Source organism: Callorhinchus milii, unplaced genomic scaffold (assembly GCF_018977255.1).
Source record: "Callorhinchus milii isolate IMCB2004 unplaced genomic scaffold, IMCB_Cmil_1.0 Scaffold3, whole genome shotgun sequence".
NCBI classification, from domain to species: Eukaryota; Metazoa; Chordata; class Chondrichthyes; order Chimaeriformes; family Callorhinchidae; genus Callorhinchus; species Callorhinchus milii.
The window spans coordinates 36,492,258-36,506,446 of NW_024704744.1; the positions used below are offsets into that span (position 1 = coordinate 36,492,258).

The 14,189-nt window shown below is 38.8% G+C and overlaps 1 protein-coding gene across 1 annotated transcript in view; it reads right to left on the reverse strand.

The window, feature by feature from the left end:
• Positions 1-2,539: 2,539 nt before the first annotated feature.
• The window catches only part of frk (fyn-related Src family tyrosine kinase), a 59,308-nt gene continuing 47,658 nt past the window's right edge, over positions 2,540-14,189 (reverse strand). Inside the window, exons 6-8 of the mRNA XM_007899639.2 lie at positions 13,419-13,600; positions 10,529-10,694; positions 2,540-6,701 (exon numbers count right to left, since the gene is read on the reverse strand). Coding sequence (XP_007897830.1) covers positions 6,487-6,701; positions 10,529-10,694; positions 13,419-13,600 — 563 coding nt within the window. The 3' untranslated portion in view covers positions 2,540-6,486. The remainder of the gene's footprint in view (positions 6,702-10,528; positions 10,695-13,418; positions 13,601-14,189) is intronic.

Below are 14,189 nucleotides of genomic sequence, written 5' to 3' on the forward strand. Positions count from 1 at the left end.
TCTTCGGGTAGCAGACAGCAGGCACAGATAGGGGCATGGTGTCTGCTGCGTGACTGAAGGCAAGATATTAAAAATTAACTTTGCTTTATGATGCAACGCTTCCAAGTGTATTACCTTTCAACTAACCAGTGGAACAATTAAATTTTAAGGCAATTAAAAATAATTCCAGTAATGCAAGTTGAAATTAATTTGAGCTGCTAAAATGATTTTAGAATTGACATATTGCCATCAATTGTAATCATTATACTGCCTTAAAAGGGATTTCCAAACTTTGCTAAGGTAACATTGGAATCAATCTCTCAGCAGAGCCTCATTAAGGTGGACTCTATTCCATGAAGAGGTAGAAATACCAGTTTTGAAAGCATCACATGGTCCACATGTCAACTCCACACTGCAGCAGAGACAGCGGTCTAATTTGTTATATTGGCAAAAGGGATGGGAAATGTTGATTTGAGTTTATTCCAGTCGGCCTCAGATTGGAGTCAATGATTTTGGAAAGACACATGTGGATAAAGGCAACAGAGCAAAACAACTGGCCATGGGAGATGCTATTGAACCCTTTGCAGCGTGCTTAACACTTGCGTCAGGCTCTGCCACTGATAACCGCTCAAAGATGCTGCCCTGCATGAAGGTGCTATATAAATGCAAGTTGTTTTTGTTCCAATCGCAAGGGCTGATGGTAAACAGTAGCCTCGCTTTGTTTAAATATGGCTTTACAGCAGTCTAAAATGAGCACAGATTTTGTTCCTCACTTTCCAAGGGAAGATCCAGAGTGGGTTGGCTTTAAAATTTGGATCTGAATCTGCCTGCAGCCCTCTCTCTCTGTCTGTGGTCAATTGAGCTGGTTATCCTCAGGATAATAAGAAAAGTAATTGAACTGGAAATAATTTTCAATTTATTTGCAAATTTACTAATTACACATTCACTATTTGCAAATGCCTTTGTAAAAACACAAATAGAATTCCACCATATCTGATTCGATGTGAATGTTTTCAATGATAAGAAATGATGAGAGCATTGCTGATCATCAGTGCACCTCTATTTTTTCACCCTTTATAAAGTCTCTTGCACGATACTCATACTCAGAACACAACCCCTCTTCAGAAATTCTTTACCATAATTTTGACTCCAGAATTACTTTTTGTTGCGTGCCAAAGAAAATAAAGATCAATCAGTTTCGTATTCCTTAAAATCAGCAACATATTTCGGATATTTATTTCCATGGTTTAAGGCTGAACAACAACAACCACTTGCATTTATATAGCTCCCTTCATACGAGATAATGTCTTAGAACAATGCTTTTAAAATACTGTACAGTATTTCTGGTAAGTATCTGTTTGCAATGCGTTGAATATTGATATCATACCATTTATATTTTTATTGCACCATTCACATCTGGAGTATGTCTCATAGTGCTTTACACAACTGGGTAGATGTCTGAGTCAGTGGAGGGGTAGAATTGAAGAGTGGGGCAGGGGTAGGGAATAATAGAAACTGTGATGAGAGATAAGCCTCGAGGTGGACTCTGATAGTAGGGAGGTAGAGTTGTGTCAGAGGAACACTGGGAAGGAGTTTCAGGAAGTGGGGACAGAATGGTTCATGGTTCACCTAACAATGGTGGAGCAGACAAGGTGGGGGAATATAAAACAGGTTATTGTTTCCTGAGCAAAGGGAGCTGCAGATCAGTCAGGTTGCAGGCGAGGTAGGTTAGGTCAAGGATGTGGAGGGATTTGAATGCAAGGATGTCACCTGCCTTCACGTTTTATAGTCGTCTTGGGCTGAATCACCACTCTTCTTATGTTATTTTATATCGCAGTTTCCCTTAAGTCTATAAGCCAGTATCACAATGAATATAGGATATTTTTAGCCAATGTACATTAGTAGAGACATTGACTTTAGTAGAATTAACTATCTGGGAAGGGGAAAAAGAAAATAATTTTGGTTCAGAAGTGTCCTGTTAGCTTAGGCATTAGTATTTTACAAAGCCAAAATGAAATCAAAAAGCACACCATGAACTTTGTGGCAAGAGCTGCACATTGCCCTGGTACTTTGCATGCAAAGTCAAGTTGTACATTTGTGCAGCAGAACGCAGCAGGATCCCCAAACAACAAAATAACAACAAAATTACATTTGTGTAGCGCCTTTCATGTCGGGACGACGTCCTAAGGCGCTGACATTTGCTTTATTTGGGATTTCTTTATGTTATGTAAAGTCTGCAGCCTTAAATCTGGGTATACAAAGCCTAGTCAATCAAAATAGAACTGCAGTTATGTGAGGAATATGCTGGGATTGTTTCTATGTTCAATAAGTAAAATTTTGTGAAGTAAGATTGGTGAGTTTAATCATATTACTACGCAAAAGTCAAATAGTACACTAGTGTAACTATATTTAACAAGTCAATAATAATCCTTGAATTTGATAGAGCGCCTTATCACATCGAGACATCCTAAGAGCTTCAATAGTCCTTTTATTGTGAAATGTAATGACTGTAGATTTTGCAGCCAATATGAACCCAGTAATGTGGCACAAACAACCATGAGATGAGTGACTAATTTTATTTAACAAGTCAATGCATTGAGAAGAGGATGCTCACTCCCCATGTGAAGGACAACCTCATTATAGTACACTTATCTGAGTCCAGCACCTCAGAAGGCACAATACAAGTGAAATAACGATTAATTTCTAGCTGATCACGTTGCCGTCATCACTTCTGTGCATTGTGCGCATGTGCAAGAAGCACCACTGACACCACAGGAAAGTCGCATCAGTGACAAATTGATAACCTGGCAAATAGCCAGTTAATCAGGGCCAGAAGGTAAGTGTACCACACTTCCAGATGTACAGGGCATCAGCACTATAAGCTATATGGTCAATGGATGGGGTTGCTCTATGTTCACGTTTAGAAAATAGTGTTTGATGAAAATGATCAAATCGATAGATCATTTACTCTTTCAGCATTTTTTAAGCAGCAATATTGAGAGCTAATTCAAGTTCTAAATCAGAGTCCTCAGTCTGCTTATCTCTCAATTAATATGACATTACGGGTAGAGAAATATATTGCTAAACATCTGGTCTTGTGGATGATCATCATGAGCAGCTTTGAAATAATGGTGACTGGTCACTTTTGTGGATACTAATATTATTTGAGTATAATGCAAGATGATATTTTATGCAGCTGTCATATACAAGCAGGATACCATGCAGAAAAGTAGAACCATTTGATTTCAGAAGCAATCTGCTTAAGGGATAAATATCAAATTCAAGGGAAAAATAAAATATTCCCCTCATCGCTCAACTCAAAAAATAGCATTTAATTCTTTAGTTGAACCCGTTGACAAGACAGAGGCTTTTCTGCTTGGCTCCCATTAGCAGCTACTCAACTCAGCAGTGTCAACCTCCATGATTGCACACTTCACCTTGTGGAACTAGTGCAGAACCTCAATATGTTGTTTGACTCCTATCTGTCCTTTACAACCCATATCCGTGCTCTGACCTGCTCAGCTCTGGGAGGATATTAGCCAGCTCTGCCATTGTCTTGGTCTTGGGCTGCTAATCCATGCATTTATCGTGTCCGGGCTTCACAACGAATGGCAACACTTAACTTACCAAATTCCCCAACTCTTCTCTACACAATATGTAAACAATCTGCAACTCTTCACCCTTTGTCATTTCCTGCACCAGACTCCACAAGCCTATGTCTAATTTTTCGCTCAACTCGAATGGCTCCCCATCCCCCAACGGATCAAGTTCAGACTCTCAGTGGCACCTGTAAATTCCTCCATGATCTAACTCTGTGGCCTCCTCAAACCCTACCCTCCTACCTGCTCTCTTCTCAGCGAGCTTGATATCACCTATCCTATCATCTTTCCCCTCCCTACCCCACTCAGCTTCCACCCAGCTCAAGGGCCTAGCCAATATATTAAGTACTTTGAAATGTCCTCCCAACATGCTAAATGCTAAATTTTTATGATTGTAGTGTCTAGAAATAGACACGACTCTTTAAAAGCTCTGGTTTTATTTAACATATTGTCAACAGAAACCTTTGCTAAAATAGAACATTGGTTCATTTACTATATTTATCAATGTCAATCTTTATTTAAAAAGAAATGTTGACAATTGATAAATAGACTTTCAACCCAGTTTGCATTTTGTCAATGACTACACGTTATTTTTGTTTATTGGCTCACAAAGCAAGAACGAACATACATAAAACTTGTGAGTTAGGGTGTCAAATGTAAATAAATCATGAAACCGAAATGTAATCCAATTTAATTGTTAATTTCAACCATCATATTCGTACATGAATCGATGAGAGATTAAACAAACACAAAAAACTATAGAAATAGCACTTTTCTTCAGAGCTTAGTTCTGTGCTTAACGTAATATTCAACAAATATATTAATTGTGATCAGCCTCAGTGATAACATGGCACAAACAACTTAAAATTAGAACACAATCCTATTTGCAATGAAGTGCAATAAGTTTGCATTCAATTCAAAATAGCAGTTTTCCAAAAAAAATCAGTCATTATTTGGAACTTTTGTGCAACATTTCTGATAACATATTATAAAAAAAAGGCTAATGCATTATTGAAGCATTGTTCGACACACAAGACTTCTGTCTTGCTGAACTAATTACAGGCTAGATGACTGAAGGATAAGACTGAAGGTCAAAGCCATCAATCATCCGGCATATCTTCAATTTGGCAACATGCTGCATAGAAAGTCTATTACTGTTATCACACCTTGGAGGTTTCTTTTTCAGTTCTTATTACAAATAAAATCAAATACTGTGATGTTTACACAGCTCTCTTATATTTATGGTTGAATCCAGAATAGGACCACACTACAACTTCATTACCTCACTATCAAGAGCACTCAACCCCAAGTAGCGAGTGGTAGAAAAGAATCCTCCAATTTGATTTGACTGTTCAAACATGCTCCCATGTGCAACAGAAAACTGATTTTACAAAGCACATTAGAGGTTGACTTAACTTTCTTATTAAAAGCAAATTAAATAAAAGTGTTTGAATTAATTTGATATACAAACAATCCCAATACTTAAAAAAAGGATTAGCATGAAACATTTTGAAACATTAAGTGTGACATTTATATTTTCAAATGTAATTTCACATTTATTTTTCAATATTCTATTGACATCCAACCGAGATTGAACAAAGGCACTTATGCAAAAGGTATGCTTAACTTAATAAACCTCGACAGGAAGATTTTTTTGCAGGACATTTGATCCAATGATTGGAATATTAGTCTTAAATTCTACAGGTTACATTATCTGTCATAGAATAAAATAAACAAGTCTTGTGCAAGTTTTTTTTTAACAAACCTTTCTCAAAATGGGTAATGTCCCTAAGATACTCCATTAAGCATTCTAAAATGGAAGATACTCTGAAATAACGGAATACTCCCTCTTCACTTTACTTTGTATCCTGAGAAAACTTCACACTGATTCACACTAAGATCTTCTTCAAGCGCTCTGGGATGCTATCCTGCTTGAGGGTTGCTATATAAATGCAAGTTGTCATTGTTGTTCTTTCAGCAAAGGTTTCACAAGTTGACAGAACATCCAGGGGTTTCCCTGGAGAGCAGACAGTTTACATCACAGGCACTTTTCAGGCATAGTGCAAGTTATCTTGTTCTTGCATTTTTTCAAACCCACAGTCAATTTGCTATCAGGTGTAAATTTCACATCTCGAGTCCTCACTGCAATTGCATGCAACCACTGTTTAAAGCATTCACTCCCTTCAACGCAAAATAAAAACTGCAATAACCAAAAAAAACAGTGATTTCAGGAATTTATACAAAGTATGATAAATTGTGTCTTATTTTTCATTAGATTTGTTTTATCTGCATCTCAAAGCCAAGAAGCAAATCTGCAAAGAAAACCCATTACATGCTGTATCGCTTGATCGACTAAGGCTCTATACACCCTGCTTAGATTTTAAGAACAGTATCATAAATAGGATGTTGAGAGTACTCAAATTATATCCATGTTGCAGCGTTACGTATGATACTACAAATTTTGTACGCATGGAAAACATAGAAATAATTTGTAAGGGGAAACAAAATTATTCTCAGGTTGTGAAGACTGAATCCTACTAAATTAGAAAAGCATTGTGTCGGAATTGGATGTTTCCAACAATTATTCATTTCTGACCTCAGATGCCCATTCTGCTATTGCACCCTTCAAACATGCCGTTTGGCTGTTTGAGGCAATGCCAGGCATTCTCCATGAACAGAAACAAGGCCTTGTATATATCATGGGAAATAATGGATAGATGGTCAATCAGAAGTTTATGGAATGGATTGTCTTGTGCTTGTATGGTTGCAAGTGGCCACGCCACCAGTCAACATATGGTACTCCATAAAATGTTTTCTAATTCTTCACTTCAGTGAAACTAAAATGTTGATATTTTGTAATCAATTCTGTCTAAATTAACCACTGAGCTATTGGCACTCATCCTGTATATTAACTAACAAAAGCATTAGCATCTGTATAGGCTGAAAGATCAGTTTCGAAGAAATCCTCCAGTTTCCATTGTAGTGTCTCAAATGTTGGCCGTTCATAGTCTTTGTCTTTCCAGCAATCCAGCATGATTTCATACAGTGGCAAGGGGCAAGTGTCAGGGCATGGCATTCGGTATTCTTTCCCAAGCTCCTGAATAACTTGATAATTTGTCATTCCTAAAGAACAGAACAGACGAGGCAAACATTTAAAATTAATACATTTGAAAAAACTCTCAGTAACTGCATTACAATTATTTATGAAAGCATTTGGGCAATTCTATAATTCTTTCACTGGTTAATTTTTATAATTAAGGAAATCTGTAATTCCTTCTATGAATTTATTTACACATGCTTTACGCAACTCATGGAATAGATCCTGGAGCTAAGAATCACATTAGTTAGATTATTAAATTATAAATTCTATTCCAGACTGAAAGTTTCAGTCTTTGAAAGTTCATTTTCAATTAGGATTGAGAAGGGAGAGTGGGGGATGACTATCTTCATTTTAACTATTGAACAAAATCATTGCAGAAAAGTTGGAAAGCACTTGTTGGGAGAATGGCAGCGTAATTGGTAACTCAACCCCAGAAAGAGTGCCTCAAGATATAAAGGAGTTCTTGTAGTGAACTCCTAGATGCATTGCACTGACCCACAGTAAGCTAGCTCTGACCTGAGTTCACCTCGGAGCTAACTTCTCACAAGCTATCAGGGTGCTTGCACTGAGCTGCCATTTCCCAATGAGCCTCTTTTCACTCCCAATATGCAACATCAGTAAGATTATTATTATTATAACATCAGTAAGATCACAAAAATAAAGAAAAGTTGAGTCACGCAAGAAACTATACAATTGAACAGGTATTAATGATTAATCCCTAAACTCTGACAGAGTGCAGTAGAAGTCCTCTGATCAGAGTTCAACCTGTATTCTAGTTATATGCAAGGCTCAGCTGGAAAGGAGGAGAGTAACAGAAGAGAAGATCCCAGATATGCAGCAGCTTAGTAGTTGTCCTGTGAAAGGAGATTATCTGCTGAACTCTGCAATTTTCCACCGCTGGTCATTGGAGACATCATCATCTGAGATGCATAATGGTTTGGATTGTTGAGTTACAAATAGAAGGTCAAGGACCCTTTAAACATCAGGGAGCTCCAGCTGCCAAGTGAATAGCAATATGGCCGAAGACGAATCTTAAAATCTTTGTTTAAAAATCCTCTGGAAATCCTTCTGGAATCCATCCGATTCCTGGCCCGTTTCAAGACTTTCCTCTTTGACCTTGCTTTCGGATGTCCTTCTGACGTGTAAGGGGCTATATAAATATAATTTTGTTGTAGTTGTTTTATTATTTTCATTTTCCTTTCCTTAAGGCAGCAAAAGAGGGAGATGCCAGAGATAGAGTGACAGATTGTTTCCAATTTTCATCAGTTGTCTACATATCCCAAGTGGCCTCCTGTGCCTCTCTGAAACCTTGTCCCCTTGTGTTATTGTAAAGCAAGGTGGAAACTTGTCTAGGCAGCAATCAAAGCAATGTGCCAAAAAGAGCTTATTGAAAATAGGTACAGGAAATGAAAAACTGCTCTATCTCCACCCACGCATGAGACTGTGTGCAGCTATTCAATAACTGAAGGATCTAAGCTGCAAGGCTCAGTAATGAAGCACACAGTTACAAAGTTTTGCACAACTACAATCTGCAATCATCTGTCATGTTATTCTGTAGAAAGTGTAAAATCCAGTGGAAAATTTGGAAAACAAAAGTCAGAAAAGAAAGTTCATCTGATGTAGATCAATTCTCCCAAGCAAAAAGGCTCAGAGGACTGTCCCCTATTAATCCAGATTCTCTGTGGTCACTAACAGGTTATTCATATCACCTTGAGTTACTGACTTGCAAACTAGTGGAAATAATTTATCACCATCAACTGTATCAAAATGCCTCAATTTTAAAGAGTGCTATTACGTCTTCTGTCAATCTTCTCTGTTTGAATGGAAACATACTCAGTTCCTCCTGTCTGGCTCATAGGTCAAACCATTCATCACTGGTAACATCCTAGTATATCTCCTCTGCATCCTTTCTATGGGCCATGATATTTTTCCTAAAGTGGGGTGATCAAAACTGGAATTGCACACAATACTCTAACTGCAGTCTAACCAATCATTGATACAGGTTTAGCATCACGCTTTTGTATTCTATGCCCCTATCTATAAAGCCTGGCATCCCATGAGCTTTCCGCACAGCTAAGTCCACCTGCCTTCCTACCTTCAAAGATTTGTTATTCTGAGCTGTGAACTTATGCCTTGAATGCTTTGTAAAATGATGAACAACGTTGTTCATCACTTTACAAAGCATTCAAGGTTATTGCCTTACACATGGCCTTGGTAAAGCTCTTCAGAAATTGGACTAAGAAACAGCTAGTCCATGAGTGGAATGAACTCTTAGCTTTACCTGGCAGCTTCTCCCTGCCAACCAGGAACACAGGAAAGTGCATTGATTACAACGACAAGATTAAATTTGTATAGCACCTTTCACATTGGGAGGACGTCCCAAGGCCCTGGACAATCAGTGTTTTGAACCCGAGGTGGGGGTCAGGATCGGGGAGGCTGGAGGGCAGGGAGGGAAGGAGGGTGATCAAAGGCACGGTTGAAGAGGAGAGTCTTGAGATAGGTCTTGAAGGAGGCAAGGGAGGGGGCAAGGCAGAGGGACTGTGGGATGGAGTTCCAGAGGGTGGGTGCAGAGTGGCTGAAGGCCCTCCCACCAATGGCGGGATGGGCGAGACGGGGGACATGAAGCAGGCCGGAGTCTGCTGAGATTTATTTCAAAGTATAAAGATCAATCTTTGATTGGGCATGAAAATGAGTGTGAGGATCTTGAAATCGATCCGTTTATCGATAGACAGCCAGTGGAGCCTGGGGGTACCAAGTTTAGTAAGGTGAGTATGCGAGCGGCGGAGTTTTGGATCAGCTGGATCCTTTGCATAATGAAGCTGGGGAGACTGGCGTAAATTAATTGCCTAAAAAGTCGCCTTTGAAGCCAGTTTATAAGCTAAAATCCAAGTCCATTATCCAAAATAATTGGCAGGAGCCCAAGTAGAATATTCAATTTCAAATGAAAACAGTTTCAACTGTTTTATGTAAGAGAAGGAACTGTGGTTAGTGCAGGTAAATTAGGTTAGCAATGAAAAAATAGAAAAGATTGAAGTTTAAAATAATGAAAATATAAGAAAGGAAGGTGGAAGAGAGAATCTGATAAAAAGTGGAAACAAGAATGAAATTTAAAAAAGGTTTGAAGTTTTTATTGTTATATTTATGGGTTAATATTGCAGTGCTGCTACTCTGGAACATTGAGGAGTTTCAGCATTATGCTGCGTGAGCTAAACATTTTGGAAAAGGGGGTCAACATATTGAGCCAACTATTTCCTGGGCCTGCCAGCAGTCAATTATTCAAGGTAATAGATTCTCTGATGTAAAGAATTAGCCAATTCCTAAACAACAGCAGAAAGCTCGTTTTTTAAAATATATACTGTCACATATTATAGTTTAACAAATTAACCGAACTGATGCAAACCAAGAGCAAAGGAAATTTACAAAGGTGGTTATTAATTCAGTTTATACCATGTATAAAAAGAACAGTTCTTGGATCATAATAATTAATAGTGAGAATTGGAAAAATAAGGGTTTAATTAGGTTGATTTATACAAATAACAATATATATATATATTTTTAAATTCCTAGATCTGAGAAGGAAGATTTCTAATCAGTATTATTATAGTGGTTACAGTCTCTACAGTACTTACTATCTAATGCCACTGAAATGTGGTTTTATTTTTCCCACATATTATGTTGTATGGCGAACATCATTAATATGGAGAAATGAAGAGCAATAAAGACAGAAATAATAACATAATAAATTGCATCTGCTGGAATCCAATTTTAAATGTGCATATTCTCACATATTGCAAGGATTATCATATGCAAGGATTATTATTGGAAAAGTGTCTAGAAATAACAAACTAACCTGGATATGGCATTTTCCCATAAGTCACTATTTCATATAGCAGTATTCCAAAGGACCACACATCAGATTTGATGCTGAATTTGCTTGAATGGATGGCTTCTGGTGCAGTCCATTTTACAGGGAACTTTGCTCCTTCTCTGGCTTCATAAACATTTTCATCTTCAGTCTGAAATAAGGTTTTAGATAAAGATGTTATTCAAATTTCTACAACAGGTGAATTGTCTGTAATAGACAATGTCACACATGCAAATTAAAACCATATGCATAGTTACTGCACAGTGATCTACAAAATGCCTTTTCCGTGCTAATTGTAAAAATCCAGTTATAAAATGGATTCCTCTTATTACTATTTGTGGCATTAGGTAGACTGGTGAAATTGTACCTTCCAGGCTCATCTAAAAGGTCGCAGCCCAACATTTGCTTCTGGCAGTTGCGAAGTGATGTTTAAATTTCTTTGCATTGATTTTCAATACACTCATATTCCATTATTTCACAGCAGGCTACACAAAAGTGAAATTTCATCAATTACAGGGGCACAAAAACAGCAGTGAAGTAGCTCAGCTGTGAAGTGATTAAACCAGTATCTTCACACCACTGCAGTCACAGGATGAGAGCCAGCAGAGCTCAACATCCCAATTACTGAGTTGCCATGTTTTAAACAGAAGGGTCACAAGTCGACCCCGTCTTCTTCCCTATACTTAAGTGAGTCTGGGAGGAAGTGGAGAGGAGACGGATTTGTTGAGGGAGCAAAAGCGCAGAAACACTGCGCAGAACAGAATGATACTTTATCGAATCTTAACAAGGGTGAGAATTGAGCAAATTCTTAATAAATAATCCGTGCACACACCCCATTCCTTTACATGCCCCCTTTGCTTGGCCAGACCTAATCTTCTACACATCCCTTGACTCCTCTGTTCCACCATCAGTGGCTGTGCTTTCAACTACTGTGGCCCAATCCTTCTGCCTTGCCCCATTTCAGATCACACTTGAAGAATTTCCTCATCGACTGTGCCTATGGTCACCTCTCTTTTCTCCCCCAGCTCAGTGCTAACAATGCCATTGTTAAGTGCTCTGAGGTACTGCCCCACGTGAAGGGCATTATATAAATGCAAGTTGTTGTTTTATTTCCATTTGAAATAATAATAATCTTGATTTATATAGTGCCCTTCACACAGGGCAGAGTCCGAAATAGCAGTTTATCATGTCATCAAGATGTTTTAATGGGCTTTACAGGATTTTATTGCAAAGGATAGTCATTGTGTATTTTGTAGGTGAACACAGTAGCCAATTCATGCACAGCAGTATCCCACAAACAGCCATAAAATGACCAATTTTATCTAGGAGAATGTATGGAGATGACACCAGGAGAAACTCACTTCTCCTTTTAAATACCGCCATGGGATCTTTAAAGTCCACCTGAACAGGTAGACTGAACCTTGATTTAACATCTCATTCAAAGGATAACACCTCCGACAATACAACACTCCACCTGCACTGCAATGGAGTGTCAGCCGAGAGTGTGAGCCAAAAGTCCGAATGTGGGGCTTGAACCCACAACCTGCTGAATCAGAAGCAAGAGTGCTACAAACTAAGCCAAGGTGACACCTAAATAATAAACAGAATTGCTGCAGGTATTTTGTTTGTCTGTATTACAGGTGCAGTTAGGAATAGCACAAAAAAACCTATATGAAAAATGAAATCTAAAAACACATGTAATAATTTGAATACAACAGTATACTGTTTTAACTGTGATTCTCCTCTTCTTTCTCTTGAAGGAATTAAACTCCTGGGTTTATGGTCCTGGAGATGCCAGTATCTTTTCCAATTGTCTTCTTCAAAAACATGAGCTTTACCAGTGAGCGAAGGCACACTATGTTACTATAGGGCGGCATTCTTTGTAGCTCAGTCCGATTCTATCTTCATCCACTCTCAGAAGTAATTGCTGAATAGTGATTGAGAACAAGAATTCTGGCCAATTTCCCTTCTCTAACCCGGGAGGCTAAGGCTGATTATCATATCCTAGTGACATCCTGAACAAGATCAGTTAAATTAGCACAAGTGGGGATTAAACCTGCTCTGGATGGTTCAGATATTCATGGAAAAGCTCACTAACCTATTAGCGGGAGCTTCATTGAAGTCTGAACACATCACTTCTCAATTTATCACTCTGATTCACATCATATCAAATATCTCACCTTACACACCTACCACTCAATTGCTTAAGGCACAAATATAACCCAGCTAAACCCAGTCTTTCATTGTGATTGCACTTTCTGTTGGACATGTTTAATGTCTGATGAGAATCTCATCTCACCCCTATAATTGTGTCTTTGGTCACCCTCCTAACTTCTCTGCCCTCCACCTCTCCTGATCCCCCCGCTCAGGTCCTAATCCCCGTCTGTTCAGCGCCTTGGGATGTCCTCCCGAAGTGAAAGGCGTTTTACAAATGTAATTTTGTATTGTATTGTATAATTGAGTGCAGATATGACTAACAGTTATAATGGTTGTCCTACATTTTCAGAAGTACTTAATGGATACTTAATACTGATCTGTAGAGACTTAATACTGTGGAGTCCTGTAGCTCAGTGGTTAGAGCACTCGCCTCGCAAGCGAGAGACCTGGGTTTGATTCCCAGCAGGGCAAAACCTTGGGCAAGTTTCCTTACTCCACACGCCCGATAATAATCCCTCAAGAAAAAAAAAGAAAAAAAACAATAATAATTTAGTCATTCAATGACTGTTTGTGGGACACTGCTGTGTGCAATTGGCTGTTGCATTTCGCCCACAAATATACAGCCAATTCACTTTACAGTATATGCTGTGAAGCGCTTTGAGAGGTCTAGAAGATGTGAAAAGCGCTATCTCAAATGCAAGGATTATTATTATCTTACCATAAAGACCCGAGCAAGACCAAAGTCAGCCACTTTGCAGATGTTGTTTTCTCCAACCAGCACGTTCCTGGCAGCTAAATCCCGATGAATGTAATTCTGCACTTCCAGATATGCCATCCCTGATGCCACCTGTGCAGCCATTTCTAATAAGTCATTTATCTTCAAATTTTGTCCACCATCTTCTTCATGGAAAAGAATACATTTTGTACAATGTTAATTCCAGAAATAATCTCCTTTATATCCAAAAAGACAGGCGGAATGTCCTTCTATGCTAGTTAAAAGAAAAAAAACAATTCTAGAACACGTAAGTATTTATATAGTGCCCGTCATACAGGACAGTGTCTTGGAGTTCAGCACAGTGACTGGGTCGATTGCCGAACAGGAAGTGGGGGTGGGCTGACAAGGGGTGTGGGAGGTGACTAGGTGTGGTCAATGAGGTAGCTCTTAAAGTGCAATTAATATACCATGCCAATATAATTCAGTTATTTAAAAAAAAACAGGTGGAGTCAATAGGGGGGGAAGGGAGGTGGATGCAGGAAAATGACCAAAGTTGTGGTCGAAGCAGAAGGTCTTGAGAAGGGCATTGAAGGAGGCAAAGAAGGGGGTGAGGCGGAGGGGCTCTGGGATGGAGTTCCAGAGAGCTCAGGGTCCCATCTCCAATGGATGAGCAGGAAGGCGGGGAACATGAATCAGACAAGTGCCTGCTAATTGGAGGGAGCGGAGAGGTTAGTAATGCTTTGTTAAGTCGTAGAGGTAGGGAGGAGCAAGACC